General features: G+C 38.4%; 6 protein-coding genes across 6 annotated transcripts; 5 read left to right on the forward strand and 1 right to left on the reverse strand.

Moving 5' to 3' along the window:
* Positions 1-351: 351 nt before the first annotated feature.
* LOC140769115 (NDR1/HIN1-like protein 10) lies at positions 352-1,311 on the forward strand. The gene has a single exon (XM_073109679.1). The coding sequence runs from the start codon at positions 410-412 to the stop codon at positions 1,073-1,075; it is 666 nt and encodes a 221-aa protein (XP_072965780.1). The 5' UTR covers positions 352-409; the 3' UTR covers positions 1,076-1,311.
* A 1,123-nt stretch (positions 1,312-2,434) lies between these two features.
* LOC140768758 (NDR1/HIN1-like protein 10) lies at positions 2,435-3,325 on the forward strand. Its single transcript, XM_073109152.1, has one exon. The coding sequence runs from the start codon at positions 2,518-2,520 to the stop codon at positions 3,214-3,216; it is 699 nt and encodes a 232-aa protein (XP_072965253.1). The 5' UTR covers positions 2,435-2,517; the 3' UTR covers positions 3,217-3,325.
* Positions 3,326-5,221: 1,896 nt separating this feature from the next.
* On the forward strand, positions 5,222-6,176 carry LOC140768630 (NDR1/HIN1-like protein 3). Its single transcript, XM_073108972.1, has one exon. The coding sequence runs from the start codon at positions 5,332-5,334 to the stop codon at positions 6,004-6,006; it is 675 nt and encodes a 224-aa protein (XP_072965073.1). The 5' UTR covers positions 5,222-5,331; the 3' UTR covers positions 6,007-6,176.
* A 2,359-nt stretch (positions 6,177-8,535) lies between these two features.
* Positions 8,536-9,465, forward strand: LOC140768581 (NDR1/HIN1-like protein 3). Its single transcript, XM_073108910.1, has one exon. The coding sequence runs from the start codon at positions 8,609-8,611 to the stop codon at positions 9,293-9,295; it is 687 nt and encodes a 228-aa protein (XP_072965011.1). The 5' UTR covers positions 8,536-8,608; the 3' UTR covers positions 9,296-9,465.
* Positions 9,466-10,554: 1,089 nt separating this feature from the next.
* LOC140768815 (uncharacterized) lies at positions 10,555-11,421 on the reverse strand. The gene has a single exon (XM_073109238.1). The coding sequence runs from the start codon at positions 11,347-11,349 to the stop codon at positions 10,741-10,743; it is 609 nt and encodes a 202-aa protein (XP_072965339.1). The 5' UTR covers positions 11,350-11,421; the 3' UTR covers positions 10,555-10,740.
* A 2,306-nt stretch (positions 11,422-13,727) lies between these two features.
* On the forward strand, positions 13,728-14,685 carry LOC140768731 (NDR1/HIN1-like protein 3). The gene has a single exon (XM_073109118.1). The coding sequence runs from the start codon at positions 13,810-13,812 to the stop codon at positions 14,479-14,481; it is 672 nt and encodes a 223-aa protein (XP_072965219.1). The 5' UTR covers positions 13,728-13,809; the 3' UTR covers positions 14,482-14,685.
* Positions 14,686-15,801: the final 1,116 nt, after the last annotated feature.

A 15,801-nucleotide genomic window follows, 5' to 3' on the forward strand; every position in this document is an offset into this window, starting at 1 on the left:
AGCTATTGCTTTATAATAAACATAGCCCTCTAAAGAAAATAAAAAATAGTAGTACATAAAATAAAATTTACGAACAATTCCATCATTATCTGCTCCTTATACCATGAAACATTGGCGGGCCCTTCTTATTCGAAATCCAAGTGGTCCTTTGAGATGTGAATCCATCTTTGATCGATGGATCGATCGAGCTAGCTTCTTCTTATAATTAGTTGGTAATTTAATCCATCTTATGCATGGAAAAGAAACCCATGAGACGACTTGGCTCAAACGAAAGTCTTATTATAATTGACGTGCCTTCACTTCCTATATTTCTATGTACCCAAACGATCTCAAAGACCATCATCTCTCTCTCTCTCTCTCACTTCTCTTCCTCTCTGTCTCTACATCCCTCCGCTGTAGCTCCTCAACTATGCATCGAGGTCAGGCTCCTCTCCACTATTACAACCCTCTCAAAACAAACACAGACACAAACAAAAGTCCATCTACTTGCTTCCGCTCCTTCCTCAAGATTCTATGCAAAGCCTTCATAATCTGTATCGTCTTCGCCGTCGCCGCCGCCGTAATTCTCTGGCTCATCGTTTGGCCTCTCAGGATCAAAGTCACCGTTGACGCCGCCTCCCTCACCCGCTTCGCTCTCCTTCCGACCAACCCTCCGTATCTCTACTACAACCTCTCCATCGTCGTTAGCTTCCGCAACCCTACCAAGAAGCTCGGCATCTACTACGATTGGCTCGAGGCCGACTCGTTCTACGAGTCTGCACGGTTCAGCCGGGTGGCTCTGCCTACCTTCTACCTCGACGGGAAGAACTCGACGACGACGATGAGGTCGGTCATGGAGGGGAACTTCTACACATTCCTCGATAGCTCGGGCGTCGAGGAATTCAAGAACGAGAACAAGACGGGCTTCTTCGATGTCAAGGTGTGGCTCAATGGGCGTGTGAGGTACAAGCTAGGGTCTATGATCACGAATAACTACTCTTTGAGGGTGAAATGCCCATTGAGGTTGCAGTTGGTGAGGGTAGGGGTTAAGGTGAACGAGTTCAAGAGGACTAACTGTAGAGTGGCCAACTATTGATGCGTTCTGCCAAGTTTATTAATGTCGATCGAATTACTGTTGGTATATTTGGAGATGTACTTTTTTTTCTTTTCAAAAACAAGCCCACGTACTACCACCCCACCGTAGTCAAAGTGAAGCAGAAGAACTATATACCAGTCAAAAGTTGAACATGAAGATGTATGAACTACATTTTTGATAGGTTGGGAGTTATATGGCAATCTAATTCAAAGTTGCCTATATTTGATAGTTTCAAAAGCTGGCCGCCAAAACTTCTAGCAATAAACTTTGACATGTCATGCTTTTTCTTTTTCTTTTTTCTTTTTCTTTTTCTGATAGAAAAGTTTTGACATATTTATCATGCTGATCCACACCCAAGTTTTTACTTGAATTTTTATTTTGTAATCCACTTTTATAGTTCTTAATTCTAATTAATTGGGTGTCCAGTGTCCTTGAGAAGAAGGACGTGCACCGAATAAATTCGCCAAACCGCAAAAGGTGAGCCGCTAGTGGATCGTCAGACAAACAAAAGTACTCGAATAATAATTCCTCGAAACTATGGGTTGGATTTATTAACTATGAAAAATAACCACTAACATAAATAATTAGAGCTTGATTAATTTATCAGAACAGAGCTCATAAATTAATAGTGTTATGTTATGTGCGTATTATTCGAATAAATTGTGACCAGATTATAATAGATTGGCTCAGTTATTTAACTTATATATTAAAAAAATATTCTTTTATGTAACTTATATGCTCATAATTTATCACAATACAAAAAATAATATAAAATAAATTGATACCACCCTCATCTCTTTTCTTAACCTATAAATACAAAACTAATCAACTCTAGTACAGTTAGTAAGTATCTTCCTCATAATCAAAAAGGTCTTCATATGAAGTTTATGAAATTGACTTCAATCTCAAATAATTATTATAGAGAAAATTATTTAGTGGTTGGTGATGATTTTGTTCAATAAGTTAACTCATTTAATGACTCAGCGTTACGATTAGCTTAGAGAATAAGCACAATGGCTTGGAGCAATATCTCATTTTAAAGCAATAGTTCAAAGACTTACACGGTTTGACAACTTGATGGGTGTTAGTACCTTGTATCGAACTCTTTTGAACGATTGATTGATCAAACCATTAAAAAAAAACTCTCTAAGTACATAGAATATAGTTTCCCATATTACTAATACATACACAAATATTAGCCTTAATTAGACGCGCCAATATTTTATAACTAGCTTATTAATTGCGTCATCTTCCTCACCATCCTCAAAACCTCTATATATTCCAACGCGCAAATGACCGACTTAGTTCGCACTCGAGTCTTCCAAGAATTTTCGTACACTCCCGTCTCTATATATTCCTCTCTTCTCAATCCCTCCTCAAGCCCCATCATCTCTCTCTCTCTCTCTCTCTCTAAACCCAATTAGCTCCTTAATTAATTAACCATGTATCAAACTCAACAAAACCAATTACCAGGAGGGTACTACGGGCCACCCATCCCTCCCCAAGCTTACTCCCAACCAAACAATTACTACTACCAGAACCAGGAGCGCCGCACGTGCTTCGGTTGCCTCGTCAGCACCATCCTGAAAGCCTTCATCGCCTTCTGGGTGGTAGTCGGCATCCTAATCCTCATCCTCTGGCTCGTCTACCGACCCCACGAGATCAAAGTCGCCGTCGAGTCCGCCACCCTCACCAGCTTCAATCTCACCTCCGCCAACCCTCCCAACCTCTCCTTCAACCTCTCTGCATCTGTGAGCATCCGAAACCCGAACGACAGAATCGGCATCTACTACGACTGGCTCGAGGCCGACTCCTATTACCGCGGCGAGCGGTTCGATTGGCTCGCGCTGCCGACTTTTTACCAGGGCCATAAGAACACGACCACGTTGGTTGCGGCGATCGAGGGGCAGTCGTATATCGGCCTCGGGACCAAAGAAGTTGCCGACTTCGGAAACGACAACAAGACGGGTTGGTTTGACGTGGACGTGTGGCTTTACGGCCGCGTGAGGTACAAGTTTGGGTCGACGGTGACGAGGAGGTATACTTTGAAGGCGAAGTGCCCGTTGAGGGTCCAATTAGTGGGGGCTGGGGGTGGGAATAACGGGTTTGGGAGGACTAAGTGCGATATTGTTAGTTTCTGAATAGCGGGTCAAACAAGGTTGGCGGCGTTGTAAAAGGATTAGACTTCTCTTTGTCTTCTTTTATTTTATTTTATTTTATACGTTTTGGAATATACTATTCGAAGCATCCTTGCATTTGTATATATTTTTTATCCTTATGTGTTCTAAGGTAAAATATAGACCATTAACCAAATCAAGCCGTTGAGCTAAACCACTAAACCATCAAATAATTTTTTCATAATATTATTTATAGTTGGAGTTAAACTCATGACCTTCTTGGTCATAGAAAAGTACCTACCGACTATACTAGAGTTGATTGGTCTAGCCTCTATCAATTAATGAATAATAAGACGGACTAAGTAGTAAATTTAGAGATGTAAACAAGTCAGGCTTAAGTTTGAGACGTGCTATAATAGTGGGTTTGCACTTTGTATTTTGGGATGAAAAAGAATATAAGGGAGAGAGAGAGGAAATGATAAAACAAATAAAGTAGCAAAATGTCAGTGGCAGAAAATTGAGAGAGAGGGAGAAAATCTAACTCCGGCTTAACTTAAAACTCTTTATTTCCACTCAATTTAACTCAAGTTGTGTAGAGTTGGCCTGACCCGCTAGTTTATTTAACACTCTTATAATTTATTTAGTTGTAATATACATTTTCTTCTAATAGATCTATCAAGTTACCACTGTAGTCTATTAGTTATTAGTTGAGATTTATTAGCTAATGATAGAATTCATAAAGATGTTTAAGTTAGTATGACCTGTTTTTCAGGAGAATGGATATACAAGATGGCTATTATTTTTCTAACCTGTAATTATCCTGTGGATAAAATAAGTCAAAATTTGGACGTGGTCATTTGCGATGCCGATTAGTCTCATAAACATTTCGAGCTTAGTCTTCGTCTGAGCCCGATCCATCCCATGGTGTTTGGAGTCAGGCTCGGGCTGACCAACTTCCTGCAGCCCAGCCCAAGAGCAGCCGAATAATCCTCTTCCATCTCTCTCCTCCTGCTCCTTCCCCTTACTTGGGCTCGGGTAATCGAGGCTTATAAAGCATGACCTTAGCCTTATTTATTTTGAGTTTAGAAACTCCACCTAAATTAATTCAGAGGCTCCTAAACTAGTTTAGTAACTAAATATTTTTTTTATCCTTTTCATATCTAATTAAATTTAGCCTCAAACCAAGATTAGAGATCCCGGAATTTTTGATGTATTTATGTAGCCATAATTAACAGTATAGCTATATGTAATACTAATAGCTGAAATGTTTTTGCAAATTTGTAATTATACTACAACATAATAGTCTAGAATAGATATAAAGAATATAGTTAAAATCCCATGTATTTTAGTCTTATAATATTATTTTCTTAATCATGACAATTCTGAAACTAACAATTTTACATCGGATTGTCGTTTTAAACAACTTAATATGAAATGTAAACAGGTACAATTCGATCGGTTAAAATTTCCAAGGTTGAATAATATTTAGTCAAAGTAATCCATATATGTGTAATAAATAGGTTATATTCATGTCTGCCACTCCTTAATAAAAAAAGAATTGCCCTCCCGAATTCTCTTCTTACTTTATTTTCTTCCAATTAATTCTATGACTAATTAAATGACCCTTCCTTCTGTCCACCATTAGTAACCAAACAGATTAGCCAAAACGAGCCTAATAAATGTCTGATAGGATGACTCTTACGACTTTCCTTTCACCATTAATAGCCGTGCGTTTAGTTGAATAAAGATGCATAAGGATCTGTATATTATTCTAACTCGATAAATTAAACATCTAATTAGTACGCGCTTTTAAGTTCTAAGCAACTATTCGCCCCTCTCGCGGCACCAATACAAGGAAACGTCTAAGCTCATAAGTTTGCTATTGCCCGCAATTCCACCTCCTACTCCAATCAGAATGCGTTACCATCTCCTCAACGCGTTTCAATTCCTCCCTCCTTTTTCCCATCAGAAACTTCTCCTACCCTTCTTCATCGCTATTCTTCCTCCAGGCTCCTACCCTATATAAACACACTCCTCCTCATCTCATCCTTCCATCAATCAATTATAATACACACATCACAACTCTTCGCTTTTTTTTTATTCTCTTCTCCTCTCCATCTTTAATTACTCGATCCTCTCATGGCTGATACGAAGTCAAGCCACCTAAACGGAGCCTACTACGGACCTCCAGTCCCCCCTCAGCACTCATACCGCAGCATGGGCCGTCGCTCCAGCTGCTGCGGCCCATGCTGTCTCCTCTCCGCTCTCTTCAAGCTCATCTTCACCATCGTCATCGTCGCCGGAATCATCGCCCTAGTCGTCTGGCTCGTCCTCCGCCCCAAAGAGATCAAAGCCCACGTCACCTCCGCCACCCTCACCCAATTCAACCTCTCCTCCGCGAATAACCTGCAGTACGACCTCGCCCTCGACATGGACATCCGCAACCCGAACAAGAGGATCGGTATCTACTACGACTACATCGAGACGCAGGCGTTCTACGACAGCGACCGGTTTGGGTTCGGTAATCTGTCGCCGTTCTACCAAGGGCATAAGAACACCAGCACGATACATCCGGAGTTCAACGGGACGCAGCTATTGCTTGGAGACTCGGTTACGACGACGTATAATCGAGAGAAGAGTGAAGGGTATTACTATGTGGATGTGAAGGTTTACGCAAAGCTTAGGCTTAAGATTTGGATCTTTAAGATCCACCACATTAATCCTAAGATCAAGTGCAACTTGAAATTGCCGGTGCCAGGCAACACCAACTCGACTGGGTCGTTCGAGGAGACCAAGTGCCATGTCGACTACTGATGATCATAGCATAGTACTGTGGATTAGGTGCTGTGAGATGATGAGTTATTCATTGATTTTTTTTTTTACTTATCACTTGATATTATTATACACAGATGATTACATACATGTCATGTATATACTTGTATGAATAAATTATTACCTTGTGATATATATATATATATATATATATATATATATATATATATATATATATAAGGTGGTGATGTCTGTTGAGTTGATATATCTAATGTTTGACTTTGGACGCATTTTAATTACTAGATTGCTTATGTAGCAAGGTGAGCAGCAATGCCCGGATTTGACACGTAAGCTCATTTTGACACGTGGAGGCTCGACAAAGGTAACACGTTCATGTTCAGGTAGGAAAACCCGGGGCTCGAGATTATGTTGTTTGGTCAAATTCTCTGTTTGGTTGGATAGTAATTGATTTTTGACAAGCTTTTTGCAACCGCCGTGTTGAATTGAAATCCAAAGTAACGAAAGTCTAATAGAAGGTTATTATTTAACTTTTTGTCTTTTTAATTTGCAAGCTATCTAAGTTGATGCATGCCATTGTTGCAACTTGATATGTCAATATGTCATCATGACCTAATATACATTTTAAGATAAATTAATTTAAATCACCGTATTTTGGCTTTGTGATTGTACACACCCTATTATTTATACAACTATTTTTAACCGTTAAATTTTGCTTCAAAAATATCTGACTTAAGTTTAATCCATTAATGGCCGGTAAAATTAATAATATTTTTATTACTTTTTAAGAAACAATACCCTAATTGGCTTTAAAATATGGTTCTCCTTCTAATTTTTAACTTTGAAAAAATTACTTAAAAGTAGTAAGATCTATTTGCATATATAACTAACTAATTAGAAAAGTAATGCTAGATGGGTGATAAATATTTATTTAATATAATATAATGTGAATGATAACAAAGTAAAGAAAATAGGTGTTACCAATAAATTCCTATAAATTTTTACACTTTTTTTTATAAGTAAATTTTTACACTTGATGCATCAATTTGGACTTGGAGGCCGCTGTGGCCGAGACGCCGCTTTATTTGATAATTAAAATAAAATAATTATATAGACTATCACTATTTATATATATATATATATATTGTAAACTTATTTTAAGGACATCCTAGATGAAAAGTAAAAGGATTAAAAATACTATTTATTTATAATGACAGGAGGAGAATTAAGTGAGTTGGCTAATCAAATATATATATTTTTAAATTTCTTATTGCCCTCCTTGGCGGCTCAGTCATCTTCTCTACTAGCACCATGTTCTCCTGCTCCAATGTCATGTCTTCCTCTTTGTTGACGTTCTTCTCCAACGCCAATAGCACACTCGATAAAGAAGCACCCCATCATCAATGGGTACGGCCACGAGTCGGCAGATCTATCACGAGCTCTGCTTGTCGGAGTTCATTAACAACTCCTACATTGAGTGAAACCTAAGCTTGATCATTTAGATTAAATTATAATACTGTCTATTATAGACCAAGTGTAAGACTTGTGTTAAAGAATTGTTGCTTTATCTTAATTACTCTTTATGTATCAGGTTATATCGTTGTAATCCTTGAATGTTAATAAATGACCTTAACCTATGGGCTTTTTCTTAAAAAAAAAAAGAATGTTAAAACATTTTAGTTTCCCTCATCATTATCCACAACGATCTAGCACAAATTTAATAGTTTTATACTCTTTAAACAATTTTTCAACCAGCATTCAAACTTCTTTCACCAAAGGTATTTTGATTATTTCAGATGTATGATTACTTAATTTTTTTATGATAATAATACTAGGTACGCTACGATGGTAACAATTGGGAGTTTTCTAGAAAAGAAGATTCAACAGCTCTACAAATATTCTTATTCCGGATTAACTCAAGCGGCCAGCTCCAACCATTCTCCACTTGTTTCAAACGACATTTTGGATTCTTCAACTTATTTGATAACTTAACTATTACTTGTAAGCACTTACAAAGTCGTCCTATATTGTGCGTCAGTAGGACCCACCAAACTTTATAGCAGGGGGTGTTGCAGGAAATGCCCTCCCCAATAACACCTCTACTTAATGACCCTTCTGTCCACTATGATCACTTTTCTTCAAACCCCGGAACAAAGTAGAGCTGAAAAAAAATGAACCAAATAAATGTCTCATATGATGACTCTTACGACTTTCCTTTTTGCAGTAGTCGCGCGTATAGTTGAATAAAGAAGCTATTTGGGGTCTTTAATTACTGCACAGAGATCTTATAGAAGTGCAAATATCTACGCGCTTCTAACTAACTATTCTGACTCTCGCGGCCTGCACCTATATCCAAGGAAACAACTTAGCTCACAAGTTTGCTGTTCGCCCGTAACAACGTTCTCTCGTTTCCACGCCCTACTCCAATCCAAACGCGTTACCATCTCCTTAACGCGTTTCATTTCCTCCCTACTTTTCCATCAGAAACTTCTCCTACCCTTCTCCATCCCTATCCCACCTCCACCCCTATATAAACTCTATCCTCCTCTCATCATTCCAGCAATCAATTAATACACACATCATTACTATTCTTCTTTTCTCATCTCCATCTTTACTCGATCCTCTCATGGCTGACACGAAGCCAAGCCACCTAAATGGAGCCTACTACGGCCCTCCTGTGCCCCCTCAGCACTCATACCATAGCATGGGCCGCCGCTCCAGCTGCTGTGGCCCGTGCTGTCTCGTCTCCGCTCTCTTCAAGCTCATCTTCTCCATCGTCGTCTTCTTCGTCATTGTCATCGGAATTATCGTCCTCGTCGGCTGGCTCCTCCTCCGCCCCAACGAGTTCAAAGTCCACGTCACCTCCGCCACCCTCACCCAATTCAACCTCTCCTCCGCGAATAACCTGCAGTACGATCTCGCCCTCGACATGGACATCCGCAACCCGAACAAGAGGATCGGAATCTACTACGACTACATCGAGACACAGGCGTTCTACGACGGCAATCGGTTCGGGTTCGGTACTCTGTCGCCGTTCTACCAAGGGCATAAGAACACCAGCACTATACATCCGGAGTTCAACGGGACGCAGCTATTGCTCGGAGACTCGGTTACGACGACTTATAATCGAGAGAAGAGTGAAGGGTATTACTATGTGGATGTGAAGGTTTACACGAAGCTTAGGCTTAAGATTTGGATCTTTAAGATCCATCGTAATCCTAAGGCTAAGTGCAACTTGAAGTTGCCGGTGCCAGGCAACACCAACTCGACGGCGGCTTTCGAGGTGACCAAGTGCCATATCGACTACTGGTGATCATGGCATGGCATGGCATAGATTAGTTACTGTGAGATGATGAGTTATTCATTGATTTATTTACGTTTCACTAGATATTATATATAGACGTATACATACATGGCATGTATATATACTTGTACGAATAAATTGATATCTAGCGGAGCCCTGACTCCGCCTTTGGTTTGATATATCTTTATATATATATTGTGGTGATGTTAGTTGAGTATGAGTTGTCTAGTGTTTTACTTTGGACGCGTTTTTAATTAGTGTTAGCATAGGTAGTAATGCGAGATTTGACTTTGGACGCGTTTATAATTAGTAGTTAGCATAGGTAGTAATGCGAGATACAAAGTAACAAAAGTATAACAAAAAGTTAATGTCTAGGTTTTTGGTTTTTAGTTCCGAAATTTCCAAGTTGATGCATGCCACGTTGCCACTTTATTATCCTGCACATTTTATTATGTATATATATATAATTATTTTTTAACCTTTATATTTTTTTAATATCTTAAAAATACCTTGAGTTAACTTTAAGATTTTACACATTATCATTTGACTTTAAAATATGATTCCTCTTTTATTTTGACGTTAATTAAAAAAAAAATCAACTTTGTATATGTAGTTAATTTAAGTGATCTATATGATAATTAACCATTAAGAAAAGTAACACTAGATCGCCATTAAAGGTAGAGCATAAAGTAAGAATGATAAATATATATCTGGTAGAATTTGAATGATACTAAAGATAAAATGTACAGTATTTTCAATAAAGCTATCTACATTTTAACACTTTAACCCGTTAACACGTTATTCCAGACTTAGAAACTGCTACGGCCCAAGGCCCAATTCGTTGATAATTAAAAGGTATAAGTTTGCGGAAGACCAGTAGATAAAAATAACAGTCAGACGTCATTACTTTGAACAAAATATTGAGAATATATTAGCCTATGGATAGTTGGATACTGCCATATATTTGACACATAAACTACCGTAGATTTCTAAATAATAAAATAAGCTCAATCAGGTGACTGCTAATATTCACGCAATTAATAGTCTTAGCGAAGACCTAACTTCCCATACTAAATAAATTAAACCACCAAATGGACCACCCTTGGTCTTATCCAAATTAAACTAACCAAACTATCAAATATCAATGCCCAAATCTATCATTTTCCTCTAACACTTGTACTCTTCTCGCGTTGATGTTAAGATCTACAAACTTATTGTACTATGCACACACCGGAATTGATAGGTACACTCTCATTGCTGAGAAAAAGGAAAGAAAAGGCAGCTTCATCTCTCGCTCTCTGTAAGGAGACGAGGAGTGCATCTTGTCCAATAGGAGGAGTGTTCTTAACCAAACAATGGAAAGTATTCGAAAAAAGGAAAAGAGATAATAACCATACTGGACTAACGGTAGCGAACGATCTCCGCCATCGACTCCTTCCTCGAACCACTATCCACTAGATCCTCCCCACGTCTCGTGCAGGAGACGCAGTTGGCGTGTAGAACGGCGGGGACGGAGATGGCGTCGAGAACGGCGTCTCTTCCTCCTCCTCCTCCTCCGCCTTCACCGCCTCCACCGGCACCGGCCCATCGGCCTCCCCTGCACTCCTGATCCCGTTTCGGCCGCCACCTCCGCTGTTCGATTCCATATCTTCATCGATCGTATAGAGAACCCTTGAAGGCCCTCCGCTCTTCGCGCGCCACTTCTCGAGATCTACGCCTACCTCCTCCTCCTCCTCTTCGTCTGACTCCGGGGGCGGAGGCGGCGGCGGCGGTAGAGGAGGAGATGGCTTCGACGGCGGCGCCGGGGGAGCGGAGGCAGCGGAGGTGGGTTCTACTTGGGATTGGTTCCTCAAGCAGAGGAAGTAGAGGATGAGTTCTTTGGAGGGGGCATCGCCGCCAGAGACATCCCCGGGGATGGAGGCGAGCTCGGAGTCGGCGGAGGAGGCGGCGCGACGGAAGCGGCGGCGGTAGTAGAGGACGTATATGAGCTCGAGGGAGAAGCCCAGGACGAGGAAGACGAGGACGAGGATTAGAACTACACCTAGTTTGCTCACGCCACTCATCTTTTGAGAGAGAGAGAGAGAGAGAGAGAGATGGAAATGGAAATGGTAGCTTAAGTTCGAATAGTTTCTAATTAAAAGGAGACGTTTGGTGCTGCTTAGAAATTTTAAATCCAAGAAATAGAGGTTTTCCTCTAAATTAAAAGACTATTCCTTTTACCTCAACTAAGATTTATGTTAAGAAAATCATAACAAAGGTGGGAAAGACTTTTATTTTAAGAGTAGTGGGACCTTAATATTGTTAAACTCGATAAAATTATAATTCGAATCTAAAAACACTTATACAGTATTAACCATTTAACCATCTAAATGCTATTCCATCAGTCTCATCAGATGCACGCGTCATTTATGAGCATCGATCTAACAGTTATGAAAACGCATACTCTAAATCAACCAATATATATGATCGATATATTGAAGCGCTTTAACCTTCTGCTTGGAAAAATCCTAATTGAAATTACTCATTTTACATCTTTATTTGGCCATATTAAATGCCAATACGATTATTGCAAAGATAATTAGGTCCTGTTAGGTTGTAATGACTACTTAACATATAAGCTTGGTTGGTGAATTTCGGATTAGCCACTTGTTTGTTCTTCCGGCAGCTTGTTGTATTACTTAACCCCAAGCTTGATCCTAGTAATAATAATAAATATTTCCTAATAATATATTTAACATGATTTACTACTCTAATCTTAAGTTCATTGGTTTGCTCCCTTTAAAGAATAGTTAAACAACGAATACGACTAACAAGTCAAGTCAATATGCCAAGGCATCCGAAGTTTCTTGTGTCAGTTTTCCATACATATATATATATTCTTTTTTGCATGAGGAATAGATAAAGATTACACGACTAAAATATATTAGTATCCTTTTCAAAAGACGTAGAGGCTTATAGTGCAAGGTCAAAACGAAAGTGGAAATTAGAACTTTAGCAAATAAATAATTAATGGCTCGGAGTAGTAGATGTTAGGTAATCCATTCGTCGCTACTATAGTCCTCTCTGACCTCAATCATCTAATTAAAATTAATGATTTGGTTTTCATGATTGGAAGATTAATATAGCTTACATCTGCTTTAAATTGATTCGAATAGTGAGTCAACTGTTTTCGAGCAACTTTGATTGATATGTTGTAGGTCCATTATTGTGTGAATTGTTAGTACAAACCTTATAGTTTCTTAACATATATCTGCATGATACTCTCCAAAGAAAATGGCAATTAGTTAGATGACTGCTTATCATTTCAGAGCTAAGACATTTTGATAGGACAAGTTGAGTTAATTTGAATGAATTTTATATTTAACGCTTCTCCTTTGTGCACTTATATTAGAGGTCCTAGAAGGATAATAAAAAAGGGGAGGCTCTTTACTACTAAAATCTGTTAAAATATTATAACTATTATTATAATGTTTTGACTCTTTTGGAATTATCATTGTAATTAATTTTTGAAGAAATATTTATAGAATATTTCTTATAGATGGTTGATGAAGTAACAAATACATTTAAATGAAACAAATGCCATTCTTTTTTAAAATTGTGTAATATATTTATCATTAATTTTTCTCTTGTATAGTATGATATTAAGTAACAATTAAAATCATTTTAAATAATTTGTACAAGGGTAAAATAGTCATTTGCTAATCAGAGTCCAATTTTAACATTGATTAGATAGATATAACGGATGGTATGACATTTTGAAAGAGTTTAATGATTTTGGTGTCAATTATAATATTTTAAAAAATATAAGTCATTATAATATTTTAAAAATAATAATTATGTAGAAATCACTAAAAAAAATTAATATTACAGGAGACCAATTTCCATAGATGATGTACATATTTTATCAGAAAAATATAAACTAATTGCTTATTATATGATATGATGGTCCCATCAAGATGATTTGCAAGGCAGATCTTTCGTGCTTCACTGAGATTAAGAATTTCCAGGATAATCTGATGTTAATTATCCATTAGAATAATAGCTAATTAGGGAGATAGCTTTCATCAAGTAGCATCTTCAGCCCAACCCAACCCAACCCAACCCAACCCAGAGTTTGCTTAATAGAGGCCCAAATCAATGTCTAATAGGATGATTCTATAATTACTGCATAAAGATCTGTATATTAAATGTTCCGGCTCGAGAGTAAATTAAACACCTACGCGCTTCTAGCCGACAAAGACAAAATCTCCAGACTCTCGTGGCAAATGCAAAGAAACGTCTTAGCTCACAACTTTGGCATAGCCCGGAACCTTCTCTCGTTTCCACGTCCTACTTCAATCCAAACGCGTAACCATGGAGATCTCTCTCTCAACGTGTTTCAAATATTCCTCCCTCCTTCATCCCTATCCCTCCTCCAACCCTATATAAGAACACACTCCTCCTCTCATTCTTCCATCAATCAATATACACATCACAGCTCTTCTCTTCTCTTTCTTTTCTCCATCTTTTTACCCGATCCTCTCATGGCAGACACGAAGCCAAGTCACCAAAACGGAGCTTACTACCCTCAGCAGTCGTACCACAGCATGGGACGCCGCTCGAGCTGCTGCGGCCCATGCTGTATCGTCTCCACTCTCTTCAAGCTCATCTTCGCCATCGTCTTCTTCTTCGTCATCGTCATAGGAATCATCGTCCTCGTCGGCTGGCTACTCCTCCGCCCCAAAGAGATCAAAGTCAACGTCACCTCCGCCACCCTCACTCAATTCAACCTCTCCTCTGGGAACAACCTGCAGTACGACCTCGCCCTCGACATAGACATCCGCAACCCGAACAAGAGGGTCGGAATCTACTACGACTACATCGAGACGCAGGCGTTCTACGACGGCGACCGGTTTGGGTTCGGTACTCTGTCGCCGTTCTACCAAGGGCATAAGAATACGAGCACGATACATCCGGAGTTCAACGGGACGCAGCTATTGCTCGGAGACTCGGTTACGACGACTTATGATCGAGAGAAGAGTGAAGGGTATTACTATGTGGATGTGAAGGTTTACACGAAGCTTAGGCTTAAGATTTGGATCTTTAAGATCCATCGTAATCCTAAGACCAAGTGTAACTTGAAGTTGCCGGTGCCAGGCGACACCAACTCGACGGCGTCGTTCGAGGTGACCAAGTGCAATATCGACTACTGGTGATCATCTTGGCATGGCATGGACTAGTTACTGTGAGATGATGAGTAGTTATTCGTTGATTCTTTATTACGTATCACTTGATATTTTATATAGATGTATACATACATGGCATGTATATACTTTGTATGAATTAGTTGATATCTAGTGGAGTCCTTGCTCCGCCTTTGGTATGACATATATATGTATGGTGGTGATGTCAGTTGAGTCCGGCTTGTCGAATGTTTGACTTTGGATGCCGTTTAAAATTAGTAGATAGCTTATAGGTAACGACGTGAGATACAGAGTCCGGATTTCCACGTATGATGAAAGGATTTTCTATTATCTATTTCGCATTTTATATTTATTCTTAAATTACAGTCTTTTTATTTTTATTTTTTCAATTGAAATCCTATACTTTTTCTTAAATCACAAAATGTGTCCATGGGGTGTAAATTATTTATTTCCTCCTAAATAATTTAACGAAGAAAAGATGTAGAAATCGAAATAGGTACAAAATTGCAATGAACTTGAATGCATATCATGATGAATGATAATATTCCTACAGAGAGAGTTGCAATGAGTATAAAATGCCAGACTAGCCTACTTCTATGCAGGAAATTTATCAAATGAGAGCTCGAAAGAGAGGGGAAAAAGATAAGAAAGGGCAACGATTCAAGCTTCATTTTTTCCCTTTTCCCCGAAAGAGAACTGCCAAAAGCTTGAGGTGTGGAAACTTTGTCTTCATGCCTTGGAACTCTTTTTGTAGCTTCCAATGGGCTCTTAATATTTCTTTGCTGCAAGTTGGCCCAAAAGAAGCATGTCTTGGATCAAGTTGCAATGCTCTCTTTGCCATTATCTCGTAGACTAATTACATTTTCACCTCTTAGAATCACCAAGAATAAAAACATGCATTTTATCTCTTATAATGTTTAGAAGAGTTGATTTATAGTTAGACCTTATGAACTATTTTTATTTAGGCCTCTTTAGTTGGTGCATTAGATTTTTATTGAATAATTTTATACACAATCGTTAAATATGAATTACTTTATTAATATTTTATTATTTGATTATAATATAATGATTACTTTGAATAAATTTGTGCGGGAATTTGTGGTGGTTAATAAACTATAAATAAGTATGTTAAATATAATAAAATTTTAAATATAGCTTATCACTTAACGTACCTTATACAAATTTAATTAAAAATATATATAAATAGGTGTTTGATTGCATAATATATTTTAAAAAAAACTTAGCTTATAAATAAATACCTTTTATGCAAGAACTAAATGCTACCTTTGACTCCCACATTTAATTTTTTTTATTTTTTTGGACACTTTAACT

The sequence above is a fragment of the Typha angustifolia genome, chromosome 10 (assembly GCF_048772165.1).
Source record: "Typha angustifolia cultivar Huaian chromosome 10, ASM4877216v1, whole genome shotgun sequence".
Lineage (NCBI taxonomy): Eukaryota > Viridiplantae > Streptophyta > Magnoliopsida > Poales > Typhaceae > Typha > Typha angustifolia.